The sequence below is a fragment of the Papilio machaon genome, chromosome 22, assembly GCF_912999745.1.
Source record: "Papilio machaon chromosome 22, ilPapMach1.1, whole genome shotgun sequence".
Classification (NCBI taxonomy): domain Eukaryota; kingdom Metazoa; phylum Arthropoda; class Insecta; order Lepidoptera; family Papilionidae; genus Papilio; species Papilio machaon.
The window spans coordinates 6,120,359-6,137,690 of record NC_060007.1 but is presented as its reverse complement, the minus strand read 5'-3'; the positions used below and the strand labels follow the sequence as shown (position 1 = coordinate 6,137,690).

The window sequence follows — 17,332 nt, the reverse complement described above, 5'->3', positions numbered from 1 at the left end:
AAAATTTATAATATTACTAGCTGTCGCCCGCGACTCCGTCCGCGCGCAGTTAAATAAAATAAATGGGGGGGGGGTATGAAAAATAGATGTTGGCCGATTCTCAGACCTACTCAATATGCTCACAAAATTTCATGAGAATCGGTCAAGCCGTTTCGGAGGAGTTTAACCACAAACACAGCGGCACGAGAATTTTATATATTATGATTGTATAAAAGTCGAGGGTCTTATGATCTCTATGGATCATTTGATCACCAACCAATATTGAAATGCTGAAAGTTTGTTTTGACAGATCTGAATAACAGTATCATCTAATTTTTTATACTAAGCTACTTTTAAAAATGTGTTTTAAAATACTTTGCAAGTAAAAAAATGACATAAGACACATGTATATGAAAGGTACCAAAAATGTTTTTTTATATCTAACTAGCTTTTACCCGCGACTCCGTCCGCGCGGCATAAAAAATAGAAAACGGGGTAAAAATTATCCTATGTGCGTTTCCTGGTTCAAGCTACCTGCCCACCAATTTTCAGTCAAATCGGTTCAGCCGTTCTTGAGTTATAAATAGTGTAACTAACACGACTTTCTTTTATATATATAGATTGTACAATATGTATATGATCGAAAATATATAAGATATATGTAATGTTACAAGAATGTTTTTTTTTATACTAAATCTTTGCCTATTTTGTATAAAAATTGTCAAACAAATATGTCTACTTTAGCAAACTATGTAAACAAATTGGACACCAATAGCATATGCACATCTCCACCACATTTCTTATCTCTATATACTCAGTTCCCACATAGACACACAACAAGCTGTGTTAGGACCACACCAAATTTAAGTTCATGGTCTCTGTCTACCCCTCTAGGTTATTGGTGTGAGTTCTGTTCTCAAGTTGTTTTCACACAAGTAATATTTTGTGTGCCAACTCTACATTTTTATAAAACTTTTACTTTTGTTGTGTTACATCAATTATGCTGTGATATAAAATTTTTCGTAGACTTCAACAGTTTCTTGTTAACGTTTTTGGCAGTAGGAACTCGTAATGTCTTTTGTGGCATTGATACATAATTGTTGGGATTTAATTTGATGTTAGGGATATTTTAGTGAAAAAAAAAAGTTTTCTAAATTTTTTTAAAATCAAAACGTACAACAAGAATTTAGATGAATTTAAAGCTGAAATAAAAATTTGAAATTCGTCATAATTTATTAGGAACTTTATTTATATGTTTCACTTATGTGTATAGGAATATCGCTTTAAAAAATATTTAAAAGCAAAAAAATAACATAAAAAATCTACTATCTTCTAAATTAAATGAATTGCTGTTCGTTAGTCTCACTAAAACTCGAGAACGGCTGAACGGATTTATCTTAGTCTTGAAATGTTCGTGGAGGTCTAGGGAAGGTTTAAAAGGTGAGAAAAAATTCATACCGCTATTAAATTTTTTTAACTTCGCGCGGACGGAGTCGCGGGCGACAGCTAGTAGTAAATAATTTGTGATCAGTGCCTATGTAAATAAAAAAATTTAAATCGTCCCGCTCCCCTCCCCTCACTAAAAGAACGGCTGATGAAGCGAGACGGACGTGTAGCAAACATTAGTGATGCAACGGAAGTGTCTTACCGGAACCAGAAACGGAAACAGATGTCAAAAATAAATTTTAGCAGAAACGGAAACGGAAACGGATGCGGAAACAGAAGTGTAAATAATAATAAAAAACATATTTACAAAAATATTTTTTTCGGTAAAAACAGTTTGTATTCGTTTTTAATTCGTTAAGGCATGGGATATCGGTGTCCTTTAGCCTTCAATGTATGTATTTTTACTGCGCTGCAATAAGTTAAAATAGGCGTTTTTTTTTTAATTTATTTTCAGAAAACAAAATCACACTATTTACAGATTAAAGTTCGCCAAACCACTCGTGTTGACAAACGACAAATATATTTCTAACTATATAATGATGATGATATATTATATGGTTATCACTTATACAAAAGTACATTTAATAACTCGTAAGTATGAAATAGTCACGTTTTGCCAGTTGTCAAATTTTATATGGACAACAACTAGACAGTTTACTCCAGCAAGAGAAACTGATTGTTTCAAACAGCAGCAGAAAATATTACGCGCTTAAATTCACAAAATAGTACGTAAACAAACAAACGCGATAAGTGCCGAAAGGCCGCGCACGCACTGCCCGTCTCGCGCCGCGCATTTGGATCTCTCAGCCGTCGTAAAGTTCCGTTTTATCTCCGTTATAAAAGTTGCGGAAACAGAAGCAGAAACGGATGTTGAAAAGCACGCGGAACTTCCGCACTTGCGGAAACGGAAACAGACATCCGTTGCATCACTAGCAAACATATTGATCTGTCTCGCTCGCTCCTTTGACGAGCGCGCGTTGTGGCGGTGACGGGTGGATCCAATGAGCGATTTTTGAACTAGTAACTAGAAAATTGACTTGTTGTTTTAATGTCATTCTAATATATAAAATTCTCGTGTCACAGTTTTCGTTCCCGTACTCCTCCGAAACGGCTTGACCGATTCTCATGAAATTTTGTGAGCATATTCAGTAGGTCTGAGAATCAGCCAACATCTATTTTTCATAACCCCCCCCCCCATTTATTAACTGCGCGCGGACGGAGTCGCGGGCGACAGCTAGTATACCAGTATAACTGTTTCTTAGACAACAGTTTTAAACGGAATAAATTGTTGAATGATAGATCATTTCAAGATAATGTATTTTTGCTTAAACTCATGTTCATGTCAATCAACAGATCAATGCTACACTAATATAATAAAGCGTAAACAAAGTCTTCTTTATAACGCAGGATCATAGCAATCGCGGCATATTTTTGCATAATTATTTTTGTAATAAAATGCCCTATACGTACTAAACGCTTTAGGCTATATATTTTCACGCCATTAAACTTAGAGGAGGAGTAAATTGAAAAAAAAATTGTAATCCGAGAAAGGGACAAAATTGCAAGCAAATAAAAATGGATGGTTGCCATGGTAACGGTAATTCTCCGCCAATGGCAAGACCTTCAATGTCATTTGAATGAAACTTCGAAAAGGGATGACTATAATATATGTTTTGTTTAACTTCTTGACAGTGGAAACGCACAGTAACTGTGTATAAATATAATGTACCATATGTTCTTTACGAGACTTATAAATTTATTCGAAAACTGTATTTATACATTTTATATTTTTGATTTATGGAGCGTCGGTGGCTCGGTGGTTAAGCACTTGACTTGCAATCTGCAGGTCCTGGGTTCGAAGCCCGCTATGTAGCCAATGTGTTTTTCGATTCGATTCGATTTTATCCGACGTTCTTACGTTGAAGGAAAACATCGTGAAGCTGCACATATCTGAGAAGAAATTCAATGATATGTGTGAAGTCAATTCGCACTTGGCCAGCGTGGTTGACTATGTCCTAGGCACCTCTAACTTGTGGTAGGTTCCGAGCCCCTCAGTGGGGACATATAGTGAGCTGAAATGTAATTTCTGTAAATTGGAAGACTCCGGTTACACGTCTTCCATTATCATTCCGTCATCTGATGCTGTAAAGAGTTAGTAAATCGAAAAATGCATCTTTCCTTTTACCTTTCCGACCACTGTCCTGTTAAATCCTCACCCTATTCCTACTGCCTATCCTGTGTTATATAAAAAACGTACTATCCTTTATATCATAAATGGATAGAAAAAATATTGTCTTTGGATTGAAGCTAACTTTTAGATTGACATTCGACGTGATATGTTTGAATAGCGCTTGGATAGAAGAACACAACATAAAGCCGTACCACGAGCATAAAGAGCAACTTATCAAGTCTTGCAAGACGGCAGCTTTCAAGGAGGCTGTTAACCAAATAGAGGAGTTTATCGTCAACCCGGAGGTTAGTGTTGTAACTACATAAAGGTCCTTTCTAACATTTAAGTTTGATTTAGTATGAGAAATCTACACTAAGGCTCTTCCTTAGTGACTTATAGATAAATCAAATCGCTGATCTCAGATATTTTATAATTTTTTTTTAGATTTGAATTTATGCCTAATTTATTATTAGTTAAAAACTAATAAATAAATTAATAATTGAATGATATTTTTTACAATTTATGTTAAAGTTGTATTTTCTTTAAAAAATTGTTTTTTACTTGTTAATTTATTCGTGAACTGTATGTTTTTTTTCCTTTGTCGTAACATTTATATACAAAGTATTGCAATCCCTCTCATACTCTGTGAAAAAGACAGAGATAACAATACTGAATTCGCCGACAAATAGACTTCCAATCTTATATGGCGTGTCCATATACAGATGTAACTTCGTTGTTGACATGTTTTGACGGCAGTTGTATTGTTGGCTAGTTTCTCAAAGTAGTCGTAAAATTATTTATTCAGTATTTTTGTTGTGGGTTAGAAATTCGGTGACATTGACGAACACGCCAGAAATCCAGAAGAAGAGTTTGATAAGCTCAAAGATGAGATGAACGAAGACAGTTCTCAAGAGAAGTCTGAAGTAGAACAATCGCCCGAAGTCAAGAAAAAGAGCTCTACACCAAAGGTAATAGAGTTAAAAATAGTTTGAAAGAAATTAAACTTTATGCATGATTGATCAGATTTTTTTAAGTGACTTCAAAAAGGAGGTGTTCAATTCGTATGTACATTTTTTGATTGATGATTTGTTTTTAAACATAATCTTGGATTCGATTCCGGTATTCAATTTTAGTAGTTTCCAGCCTTAAATACTTTAAGCCTTTTCAAATTTCTTGGTGGCTTAACTCATCGGCGCTCTGAGCAGTGACCTAAAGTTGTGTCCTGCGCGTCTAGCGCGAAATTAAGAGTCGCTAATATCTTAAAACATTTATAACACTTATGTATACGTGTGAAAGTTACCATCTTAAGTGACCACTGAATGAAAGTATTATAAGTACTTAAGTTGCATGGCACAAATACTTAAACTTGCAGCAGTGGTAATAAAGCAGTTCTCAAAATTTATAGATACGTTTGGGCATTTCAAAGGTGAAGTCGGCCAAACGGTCGTCGTCAGCCAGTCTGAAAGGTGTGCCGCGTAAGAAGGTGCGCCGAGTGGCTCGCTCCTTCACCGACACCGACATCGCCAATGAGAAGCCCTCCATGCTGAACCACTCCTTCAGCAAGAAGTCCAGCCTGCTGCACCGACCCTCCAATATACTGAGACCTGTAAGTATACTGCTGAACAACTGATGTTTGATTTTATTATAGGGACATACAGTGATGTGGTCACGAGTGGTCATGTTTTTTGGTATCCTTAACTATTAGGAGTTTACGTGCGCTTTAAGTGTATTAATAAGTAATCAGAGCTTGCTTTACTTTGTCTGTATGAGGAAGGTCGTGGTTCTTAATGGTCTACTAGCAGCACGCGACTTCGTTCTAATCTTATAAAAAATAGAAAAATATAGTACTAATTAGTTAATGTAGTAATAAATATAGCCTATGTTACCAGGATGTTAGTGTCTTCCCAATATGGAAGAATTTTTCAAATCTTTTCAATAGTTTTGGAGCCTATTCAATGGAAATAAACAATAAAATCTTTCCTGTTAATAATATTAGTAATGATTTTCGTACAACATACTAAGGTTATAACGGCAAGAGCAACAAGGTCTGGTCCTGAGTTTCGGTAGTTATGTGAGGGCACAAGAGGGGGTACTGCTGAGTCGTGCAGAGAGTTCTGGTTCCTTTCTTTAGTCTCACATAACCCTGTCTTTCCCCCAGAAGGCAGTGCATCTTTAGAAGACCCCCCCCCCCGAAAAAAGATAGAGATAAGAATACTTCTATGGTTTATAGCATTATAGTCGTCTACTTGCATTCCAACATTTTTATTTTACTCCAAAAATCACTAATGTGCCTCCAAAATGCTTACTATTTCAAATATCAGTAAGTAAGCTGGCTTATGTGACTAGTTTATTAATTGAAATTAAACTATTTTTACGAAATTTATCGAGTTTATTTAATGATTTAGTTGATTCGGTTTCATTCATCTTCTTTAGCGACTTGTAAACTTTCCGATTGAGTCTTCTTTAGTATATAACTTGTAACTCCTCTTAAGTTTGGTGCATTGTTAATTTAACTTTGATGGGTTCCAAGTGGTCTAGGCATGCGGCGGTTGTCAGGCTTAACTTGAGACGATGTAAGACAGTGTCCAGATGCTTGTTATCAGTCTCGTGTTATCTGAAACAAAGATTTTCCGCACGGTAGCTAACTGTGATAGATGTGGTTCAGTGAAGTAATCAGGATTTAAGACTAAGACAAGTTTTGTGCATTAAATGTTCGAAACTATTGCTTTCATGATAGGAATTCTTATTATTAGAATTTTTTATGAGGTGGCGAAATAGCAAACGGCCACCAGAATACGCTCAAAACAGCGAAGCGACAGCTGTCCATTGACATCCACAATTGCTGATGCGTTGCCTACTTTTAATCGACGGAGAAGGAGATGCACAGAAAGAGAATATTTCTCCTTCCTTTGCGTCCCCTTCTCCAGCTAATTCACTTCCCCTTTCTATAATTTCCTTATAAGAAAAGGGTAGGAATAAAGAGGACTAAAATAAGGCTTCCGGAACGCCTACTCATTAGATGAAACGTGGAATTACTTTCACTTCACGTCTGTCTTCTGTGTGGTTCTTAGGAAAAGGGGTAGTTTATTAGATGTACACTAATGCGTAGTCGCGACCTGTTATTGTAAAAAGGAAAGATTTTTATTTTTGTATGTAACAAATAAACTCAAAAACTACTGGACTTATTAGAAAAATTCTTGTGCCATCAAAATGCCACATTATCACTAACAGGTTATATTATATTACTAGATTATTTTTTTAATTCCGCGAAAGTAGTCGCCGGCAAAAGTTGGTAGAACATAAGCAAGAAAAGAATAACTGCCACACTAGTTTTTAAGTGGTCCCTCTTTAGTGAGGATTAAGTATAATAAATCTACACTAAAGGTCTTTATTAGTGACTAATTGATGCTGTAGGAGATGATATAAAAAGCAGGTCCTCATCAATGACCTATATTTCAGGAGACACCACCTCTAGACCTGGAGAATGTGTCAGAGACGCTGCTGGAGAAGAACATCAAGGCGAGCCAGATGAAGTTCGGCTTCCTGGGGCTGGGCATCATGGGCAGTGGTATTGTTAAGAACCTGCTCAATTCTGGACATAAGGTGCTCGTGTGGAACAGAACAGGGGCAAAGGTAAGTCAATATTTTTGATCCCAATGATCTTTTACAATATGCCAATTTTCAAGTCTTTATATCTTCAAATTTTTCTATCTGGATTTACTTTAGGACTATGTGTTCTTTTATTTCAGGATCAAGTTTTAAGATTTTTTCTTTTTTTTTTTTCTTAATTTTGTGTCTAAAAAATTTGAAAGTGTAGGTTTATCTATATTGGGCTGGTCCTATATAAGTCGGATAGTGGTTTACTCTTTTTGAATTTTGATATAAGTTTTTTTAAGTGTTGTTTTGTAGTTCTTAACTTATTCATAGAGGTTTATTACAACTGGAGTGTTAGTTACGGTTTCTTATTTCTGCCAACTATTAGTTGAGCAAACAAGATACTTAGGTAAAATAGGTAAACAATGTTGTTATCATTGTTGCTATGTCGTTATTTTGGAATAATAACCTACTTCATATTCTTGAATACAGGATGTTTTAAAATTACGATATTGAAATTTAAACTATTATTTTCAATAGTAATTAAAATTTTTAGGCTCTTAATTGTAAGGAAGGAGCAACAGTTTTCAATATTTCTCTGCACAATCAAAATGCACTTCGAATTCTGTAATAAATTTAAAACGATAGCTGATGAAGTTGTTTTTAATAAATAAATAAACAATTTTTATATACGACAGGTTAAAAGAAAAAATATTTAATAATAAAGTTTAAATATTTTTTATATTTAATTATTATAAAGTAATCAAATATTTAATATTCATATTTTATGTCAGTTATATGTAACAAAACATATAAATGTTTAATATAAATTATATAAAATTAACACAGTATCCGGTTATGATGCGGTTAATTTGAAATTTATAACTTAAAATGGTTAAGTTTAATATTTTTGATGATGCCTTTACTTTCCTAACGAGTGACTGGACTAAATTTTACTCGAAGTAAGCGATGATGCCCACAATTGGGCTTAGGTTTTACGGCTTTTAAAAATGGAGTTGGGTTTGTTTGTCATTTATCGTTTATTACGCGTTTTGCACCGACAAACATTCTTATAAACAGTTTGAACATATTAATGGTTACATCACATTAAACCACTTTCTTTTCCCTTCGCGTCTCATTCCAAAAACATGTCTATTACGATGTTGTATCTAGACTTAGTCAAAACCTCTCAACATTCTTAGTCTTACGACAAGAACATAGCATACAGTTTTAATTTTGACATACGTAAACACTTTAACAGATTTTTTACTAAATTCATTGTTGTTGCCGTGTTATATCAATATGCAGCCAAGTTTCAACAGTTGTTTAACTTTTTTTTTTTATTATACGGATTATTGTTATGCTTGTCCTTTGGACATTGCTTATCCGTGATTTTATCTCTAAACGTCTAAAGTAGGAAGTTTGAATTATTCTAATTTTACTTTATATAGTTTTTTTAATTTATTTTATAACACCTTATTAAATAATCAATATCTTTAGGTATTTTTTTCTAATAGATAAGTTGATAAATGGCTAGTCAAAAACTTATATGTGGATATTGAAAAAAACTATTCAATATACTCACGAATACTCATTTAGATAAATATATGAAACTTGAACGACTCTTAATATCTATATATTTTTTTTAATTTGATAAAGTAGATTTACCGAACTATTTTTTAGGAAGAGACCATTAATCTAAATAAAGTTAACGCAAGCAAAAAGTGAGGACTAAATGTAATTTTAACGATTTATTGTACAATTCTAGTATCTACATTTATCGCATCTCTAATTAACTGTGGGTTTCTCAGAACAAAATCCCAGTTTAAAACATATTGTTATCCCTGTTTTGTCAAAGACAATGATAGAGATGACGATTTGTTTTACAGAGATTTTGTTAGTTTGTTAGAAACCCACGGTAAATGAATTATCATAATTATGAATACTACATTAAAATTTGTATTTTTTTTTTTAATTTTCAATTTCTTTTTATATTTTTTTTGGATTTTTTTAAATATTCTTCTTAAATTCTATATACAGTAACTAGTAGCATATTTTTACAAATTAACAAAGTTTGAAATCAAATTAAAAATCCCTGTCAAAGTTAACCGATACTACATTTTGTCAGTGTCTAAAAACAAGACTCATTTTTTATAAAGTAAGAAAATGGTCTCTCAGCTTTCCTAAAATTTAAATGGGCACTTAATTTAAAGTAACGATGAGTATAAAATTTAAATTCATAAATAATTTAAAATCTATTCACTGGCAAATATTCCATCGAATGGTAAACGTTTTTTGTTAATTTTTTTATCCGTATGTAGTATTTTTTTTAATAAACATATTATCGACTTGGGCGATTAGACGTAGTTTTGAAATGGTAACACTCGATCGTTAGTTATCGTGTGAACGGACTATATCAAATAAACTATGTATTTCATGTTAGTTATTGTTTTATTTGTATGTCTACTGATCCTATTCCGATTATCAAGCGTTATATAAAATACCTACTTATATCTATGATCGTGAAACTAAAGTATATTAATGTTTGACGATGACTTTAATAAGTAGACCAAATTTTTTTATGAGGAACATTTAAAAAATGTTAGTGTAAAGATAAATTTTTCACTTTAAATAATATAAAAGATGACAAGACGATATATTATATAAATGGTGTTTAATATATACAGCACAGTAGTAGTAATAATTATGTTGCCGACAAGATAACGTAACGCACACGCGCCTCAGTTCTCAACTGAACGTAAATAAAACCAAGAGAGATTACATTGAAAAATAATTTATTCTCCATGATTTACTATTTACTCTTGTTTATAATATTTAGAAAAATTTCAACAATATTTGTATATTTCACATTAAGAAAAGTTCACAATATAAATCATTGTTGGATTTGCAGTATTTTGGCATATCACTGTTGCACTGTTACACATCAGATCGATAAGGCATCGGTAAACATAAAGAAATATAAATTATTAAAACGTAGATAAACTAAGATGATTTTTTATAAAATTGATTTTGATTTTATATAAAAAAAATTGACTAAATCAGACTCAATAATACATACAATCTAGTTCGGTTGAAGTGAAAGGAAATACAGCTCATGAGAAAAGATCGTCTCAGTTCTACGATACACCAATTTACAATAACATCGCAACAATTACAACAAAGATAGTAACAATTTCCTTACACCTTCATTACCTAAGTTTTAAGTCGGAACAAATATAAAATGCATATTACTCTAAGATTTTTCATACCTTAAAAATACATCAAAATGGAAATGAAATAAATCGAAACAAACGATACATATTTACACATTCCGTACCCATTGATAGAACACTTATTAGAAAACCGTTTCAAATTTTTTTTTCCACTACCATCGACAGCAGATTCAGTATCCTTAACCTACCACTAGGAGATGGTACGAGAACGTCGCAGGGCACGCGGCTCACTCGCACCGCACACAGTCTATCACAGCTCGGCCGGGCAAGATGCCTTCTAACTCGCGACACGGCGGCCGAAACGGTTCGCGAATCACTTCAACACTGACGTAGAGAATCATACGAAAGACGGCGTGAACCCGCTCAAGTCTGTCAGCGGCACGTCGGCCGGCTTGTGCACGGTCAGCGTGCCGCCCGACACCGCGTAGATCTTGAACACGCGCGTGAGCAGCCTGTACTACAAGGGCGTGTTCTCGCACAGCCCCGCGCACTCGCCGCACACCAGCTGCCCCGCCGCGTGCTTCACCTCGCACTCGGGCTGAGCCAGCTCCACTGCCAGCAGCACGCGCGCCTCCCGCGCCGCCTCGCCCTCCGCCCGGGGCTCGCGCGCCGCCTCGCAGTCCACCTCGCGACGCAGCTCCGGCGAGCTCGCGCTCACTGCCAGCTGGCACTTCCCGCGCTCCCTGCCCAGCAACGGCTCGCTGAACGGCTTGAACTCGCTTCTGTCACACTTGTACTTCACGTGTCCCACTGACAAGCCCGCTTTCGAAGTCGACGGCGGCGTGGAGTAGTCGAGGCTCGGCGGCGGCACCGGCTGCAGAGGTTTTATCTTCGCCATCAGTTTGGGAGGGCCCCGCTCTATCATGTTGATGTGAATGCCTTCGGGGATAGTGAGCGGTGAATTACGCCTCGAGTTAACGGATCTCTCCGTCGGTGTGTAATAAACTGACATTTTGCTTTCGTCGTCGGTGATCGGGTTGGGAAGGTGCGTCAACTTTTCTATCTTGGTCTTGAGATACATGTCGATGACTTCCACGTCCGGATCGAAAGCCATGGAGTCGCTGCGTCCGCAGGATCCGCTGCGGCAGTTCTCAAAGTACAACGTCGGCAGATTTTCCAACACTTTATTTAGCGTCTGCTGTTGATATTTATACGATTCGCGAAGTCTAAGAATCTGATGAGCGCTAAATTTTCGTATTTTGTTTCTTTGGAATACGTAGTTCTCTCTGACCCAGTTCAACTGTGATGTGGAGTACTCTCGAACCCGTTTAACCTGCGTTTATAAATGTACACGTAGTGTTACTAACAAACTTGTAACTCATCACAATATATAAAAACACCGCAACTATCTTAATAAGATAGTTAAAAAATTGACATAACAATCGTTATGTGGTAATATAAAAGTAACATTAATTCGATAAGATAAACAAACAACAGCACAATATTACCAAAAACATTGTAGCTATTCATAAACTTTAAATACCTGGTCATAGTATTGGTCTTTCATAGAGGTCAAATGGTTGGTGCCGATATCTCTGATGTTGCGCAGGTGCGTTGCTTGCGACGAGTAGCTGTTCTGTATCCATTCCATTTGCTGTGTACAGTTCTCTTTGATCCGATGAACCTAAAAATAAATCATACATTGTAAATAACTAGTCCACTACAACAAGAAATACTTCAATAATTGTCAAATATTCACCTGAACAGCGTAGTTCTCTCGCAGTTTTTCCAATTGCTGTCTCTTGTATTGTTCGATGTTGTCCAGCATGTTGTATATCTGTCGCGAGCGCGGCGCGTCGCGGCTCACGCATGCGCAGCAGCTGCAGCACGTCTCCAGAAGTCGGAATCTGAAATGTCACATTTGAATTTTACTTTTAACTCATTTCAACGAATTATGTTAAATAATATCACCGTCACCAACCTGTAGAAGATATAACGTATAGCTTGAATCAATAAAGTCATTCCCAGGAACAAAGCGGCACAGAACGCTCCACAGATCAGACTGTAGATCTTTATCTCAAACATTGTCATCGGGTCTATGTTCAAAATCACCTCTGCGGTCACATTGGCGGAAGGGTTTGTAGCGTAACAAATATATGTTCCCGTGTCTTCTCTGTGTATATCAGTTATTAATAGGCTACCATCTTCTAACACTCTCACTCGCGATCTCTCGTTGTCTATTGGGCGATAGTATTGGTCGTGTGCGGTTCCGTGTTTCCGGAATAGGTCTGGTACCAACGGGTTTGGATTCCAATGGAAGACGTCCCTCGTCGGTGTGATCCAAGTGATAGAGGGCGCTGGGTTGCCGTCGAACCTGCACTCGAGTCGCGCTTCGCTCTGCAGTCGATACAGTTCCAGGGGGCTGCTCGAGATGAGCTGCGGCGGCTTGCAGTTGGTATCATTGAGCACGCGTAGCATGTCGCCGGGGTAGGCTCTCCGGCAGCTCAGGTCTGATCTGATTATGTCCTTCCTCTTTTCAGCCCAAGCCGCGAACCACGCCATGCGACAGTCGCAAGCCCATGGGTTCTTGTTTATTTTCAAAGCTTTTAATTTATCTAGTTTCTCTAAGCTTAAAGGTAAAAAAGTCAAATCGTTGCCGCTTATATCCAAATGTGTTATATCCGGCGTATCTTCGAAAACATATCTTTCTATTTCACTTAAATTACGATTGTCTCTAAGGAAAAGTCGCTGTAAATTAATCAAACCTTTAAAATTCGTGTTCTGTATAACCGTTATTTGAGTGTTGTCGAGGTAGAATGTTTCTAAATTTTCATTATTTTGGAAAAGCCCGGCGGGCAGCCACTTGAGTCTATTCCCGCCCATGTCGAGCCACTTTAATTTGTACAGTTTCTTAAAAGCATCGTATGATATGTTTTGGAAGTTGTTGTAGCTAAGATTAAGATCTGTAAGATGTTCAAAATGATCTAAGATAGACTTAGGTATATAATCTAGTTTATTGGCGGATAAGTCCAGGATTTCCAACTCCTTCAAGTTGACTAGAGCTTTCGAAGTAATTTCGACTAGGCTATTATTATTTAGGAACAGTTGTTTCAGTTGGCGGTTAGGCTTAAAAAAGTAGTCTAAGAATGTTGCGATTTTATTATGAGATATATCCAAATACTTTAACCTAGTCAGTGGCCCGAAGACCTGGAATGGTATGACGTGAAGATGATTATGTGACACGTCCAGAATCTCTAGGTTGTCTAGAAACTTGAACGTGGAGCGAGGTATGTCGTCAATCTTGTTCCTCGACAGGTTTAGGTATACCAAGTTGTTCAGTCTTGCGAACAGTTCGTCCTTTGCCCTTTGTATTTCGTTTCTGCTTAAATCGATGTATTCTAATTTGTATAGGCCTAAAAAGAGATCCTGGTCCAAATCTTGTACGGTGGAGTCTGTCCAGGTGATGTTTCGGAGTTCTGTGCCATATTTGGCGATAATGGTCTTGTTGAGGTGGTTACCAGGGATAGTAAGGTTGGAACATTGCAGGCGCGCGCTGGTGCAGGTGCAGGCGGTGGGGCAGTCCTCACCCGCAGCTGCGCAAATTATTGCCAGCGTCAATATTTTGTGCAGCCACCGCATTATTTTACAACCCTCATAGTCTCACTGACTGAAACAATACAAATTTAGTTCATTTAATTATTTGGAATTTTTTTTATTTTCTGTATTTACAGTTTTATTTTGTCTTAATAGAACATGATTTTCATTTTCAAAAACATTAGAATAGACTTAAATTAAAAAGTTAATTATTTCCATACATAATTAATTTAAATTATAGGAATCTGTACTGTAATTTGTACATTGCAATGGACAATTAAAATACTAGACCGATGTGTTTCTTACTTTATTGAAAAATTGGACTAAAACTGTCTTTCACTGTATGCATAATTACTTTACAGATTGTGATATAATATGTAAAGACATAATCCATATCCAACAGCAATTGCTATAAAAATATGTATTTCATGTTATATATTTTTTATAAATGTTGATAATACAAAGAATATAGTTGACTGATAAAATAATTTATTAAAGTACATGGACAAAATCTGTACATAGCATAAATAATTAACTTAGCTATTAATGTTGTAAATAGCATATTATATAAATAATTTTATTTTCTCTTATAAAATTTTCCTTATGACATTTGAATTTTATAGATATATGCTTGTTTTAAAAATCTTTATTCGCTGTTCTGATTCTAATATTTTTTTATTTCATGCACTCCTTATTTATTGATTCTTTATGTTCACTATTACTTGATGAATCACAGTCAAAGGTATCATTTTATTAAAATTATTAAATATTAAATTAAAAAAAATAATGAAAAAATATTCAGTTAGACATAGATAAGGAAATTCAAATAGCTGATTATAATTGAGATAGTAATTTGAATGACCTATAATTATTTAGGAATCAAACCTAGAATTAACAGTCGTTATATCAGCCTTGTTAGTTCAGATGAAACTTTTTTGTTTCATTATCTTTGTATGAACATATAACAGTAAGTTCAAAGAATTCGTATGTAATTTTTTATATAACATCGCCACGTAAACCTTGATTCTTGTCAATTATTATTTCGAAAGGTTTTGTTAATTACCCGTGTCCGGTTAAATTGTTACTTATAATTTTAACAAAAGGAATTCGATGTTATTCAAAGTTGAAAATTAACTGTGAATTAATCAAATTTGTAATTAATCAAAAGTCAAACTTGCTTAAAAACTTTCTTTGATTATTGAATGTTTGCATTTAGATTATTTTATACAATGGAATTGAAAGAATACTGTGAAATGCAGAACGTAGACAATACGGTCCCTAGACACTCTCCACAAAGCGCCCGCGGTCGGTACTAGCTTACCTTTTAACACGTCGATGCACCTACAAAAATCCAGCTGACACGACGCACACTAACACCTCGCTATTTAATCCATTTAGACAACGATATAACTCATTATTTACCTAAGATTCGTCTGCATCCTACTTCAAACTTGCATAATCTCATTTTATGTTGACAACCGAAGTACGGACGCCTGCCATTGTGATTTGCGTACGGTTTTCTAACATATCATTCCGCTTAGCATTCTCACTCTCACACGAAATGCACAAGAAACTTTTATTAAATATTAATAGCACTTGAATACACAAATTTCACAAATAAAACGTGTATGCTCTTGCGATAATCAAAAACGCTGTCACTAGTCGGGAGTCGAGCACTAAAAGAAATAAATGGCGGCGCTGGTAGGTGCGCGGTGCGTCGTTCTCTTTCTACCACGCGCACAGACACTGTTTGTGTCTCGCTCTCACTCGAATCCGGTCAGCTGTCGTATGCGAGGTTAACCGAACTATACCGAGTTGGAGCGAAAGTGGCAACGAACGGCGGCGTGTGCCCGCCGCCCGCCGCTACCCGCCGCTACCCGCCATTCCGTTGGATTTTCTTTGCTTCAATACGACGACAAAATGTACAATGACGGGTTTTACAACACATTTCAATGAAAACCGGAATGATATTATTGTTCTTGTTCCTTTAAAATGTTAATATTTAAGTCAGATGAGTAATGTTGTGTTTGAGCTTATGACGTGTAGTTTATCTTTACAACGAATCCACAAACAAGTTGTTTTATCATGCAGTACCTAACTATGTTATCAAAATATAATAAATACATTCAACCTGATGTATGTATAAATATGTATAAAATATGTACTTTTATCTCTTGCGAGACAAAATAGTTGGGTGGCATTCGCAACCCCTGTCCACTTTTGGATGTTGCGCAACCAGAAATTAATCTTTTTATTGGAAACTGTACCCATCGAGATGAGTTGGAGGAGATTGTATCTGTGGTGGTATGATAGGAAGTTCGAATTGCATTTTTTATTATAAACGAAACGTACCTACATCGCATTTGTGCAAACTGCAAGACACAAACAACATTTAATTTATTCTTCTTGGTAGCTTTAACTCTGACCTTGGCTTGACTTTTAACGATAAAAAGGTAGTATTTAGTAGCTACCAATTAGTCATATTTGCAGTACAAAATCTCTTATACAATTAAATTTACAATTATAAATTTATACAGAACCAACTTCTATGTTATGAAATATAGCTAGTTCCGGTTGTTTGAAAAGAACCGGGGCCTCGAAATGTCGGACACGAGTGATATAATAATGATATAATCTGAGTTTTGGCCTAGGTTAGGTAGCGCCACGTCGAAATGAGACCGAATTATTTTCTTATGTAAATGTTGTTTTGTACCATCAAATAAATGTGTATGGAGCGTATAATATAAAACTTGATATGTCATTAATAGAACGTACTACAACCATATATGTTTAATATAAAATCTTAATAATATTAATGCGAATGTTTGGATGGATGGATGGATGGATGGATATTTGTTTGAAAGTATCCCCAGAACGGCTTTCGAGTGTAATGTGCGCATCTCCATACATGCTTACACTCATTTAGCGCACGATCAAACTATCGGACGACTGTGTCCCTAGTCTGCGGGGGCTCTTAACAAACTTAGTATCCTATTTCTATCTTTTTTATACCTGCTTTCATTGATCTCACCTTTTTTTGTTGTTAAAATTTACCCTTTAGCTATATCAAAATGGTTTCGATGTGCACACTTTTTTTTATACAGAGATCTGAATTGTACCGTATTATAGCAGCTGCTTCAATATTATACCTTGATAATATATACATATGTAATTAATAGCGAAGATAGTCTGCTTCAAGTGTAGTGGGCACGGCTGTGCTCCCGCCAATATGATGGCCAAAACATCTTTATCTCGAAGCGATTTTGCATTTTTGAAAACCACATAGCTTTAATATAGCAAATACTAGCTTTTTCCCCGCGACTCCATCCGCGCGGAATAAAAAATAGATAACGGGGTAAAAATTATCCTACGAGGG

The 17,332-nt window shown here is 35.7% G+C and overlaps 2 protein-coding genes across 7 annotated transcripts in view; one reads left to right on the top strand and one right to left on the bottom strand.

Moving 5' to 3' along the window:
• Positions 1-17,332, top strand: part of LOC106713973 (putative oxidoreductase GLYR1 homolog) — a 45,402-nt gene that overhangs the window by 1,604 nt on the left and 26,466 nt on the right. For 2 of the 3 annotated variants that reach the window (XM_045683599.1, XM_045683598.1), the window contains exons 4-7: positions 3,774-3,900; positions 4,420-4,563; positions 5,001-5,201; positions 7,055-7,228. In XM_045683599.1, coding sequence (XP_045539555.1) covers positions 3,774-3,900; positions 4,420-4,563; positions 5,001-5,201; positions 7,055-7,228 — 646 coding nt within the window. The remainder of the gene's footprint in view (positions 1-3,773; positions 3,901-4,419; positions 4,564-5,000; positions 5,202-7,054; positions 7,229-17,332) is intronic. The other variant, XM_045683600.1, reaches the window with a different exon arrangement.
• On the bottom strand, positions 5,975-15,760 carry LOC106713972 (leucine-rich repeat and immunoglobulin-like domain-containing nogo receptor-interacting protein 2). 4 transcript variants are annotated; one of them, XM_045683597.1, is made up of 5 exons: positions 15,278-15,760; positions 12,344-14,029; positions 12,122-12,269; positions 11,906-12,046; positions 5,975-6,209 (listed from the first exon to the last, which is right to left on the bottom strand). In XM_045683597.1, exons 2-5 carry the CDS (start codon positions 13,999-14,001, stop codon positions 6,195-6,197), a joined length of 1,962 nt encoding a protein of 653 aa, XP_045539553.1. In that variant the 5' UTR covers positions 14,002-14,029; positions 15,278-15,760; the 3' UTR covers positions 5,975-6,194. The 4 variants fall into 4 exon arrangements, with proteins under 4 accessions (XP_045539553.1, XP_014362368.2, XP_014362369.2 ...); XM_014506882.2 differs by lacking the exon at positions 5,975-6,209 and adding an exon at positions 9,857-11,695; XM_014506883.2 differs by lacking the exon at positions 5,975-6,209 and adding an exon at positions 9,857-11,695 and having other exon boundaries at positions 15,379-15,760.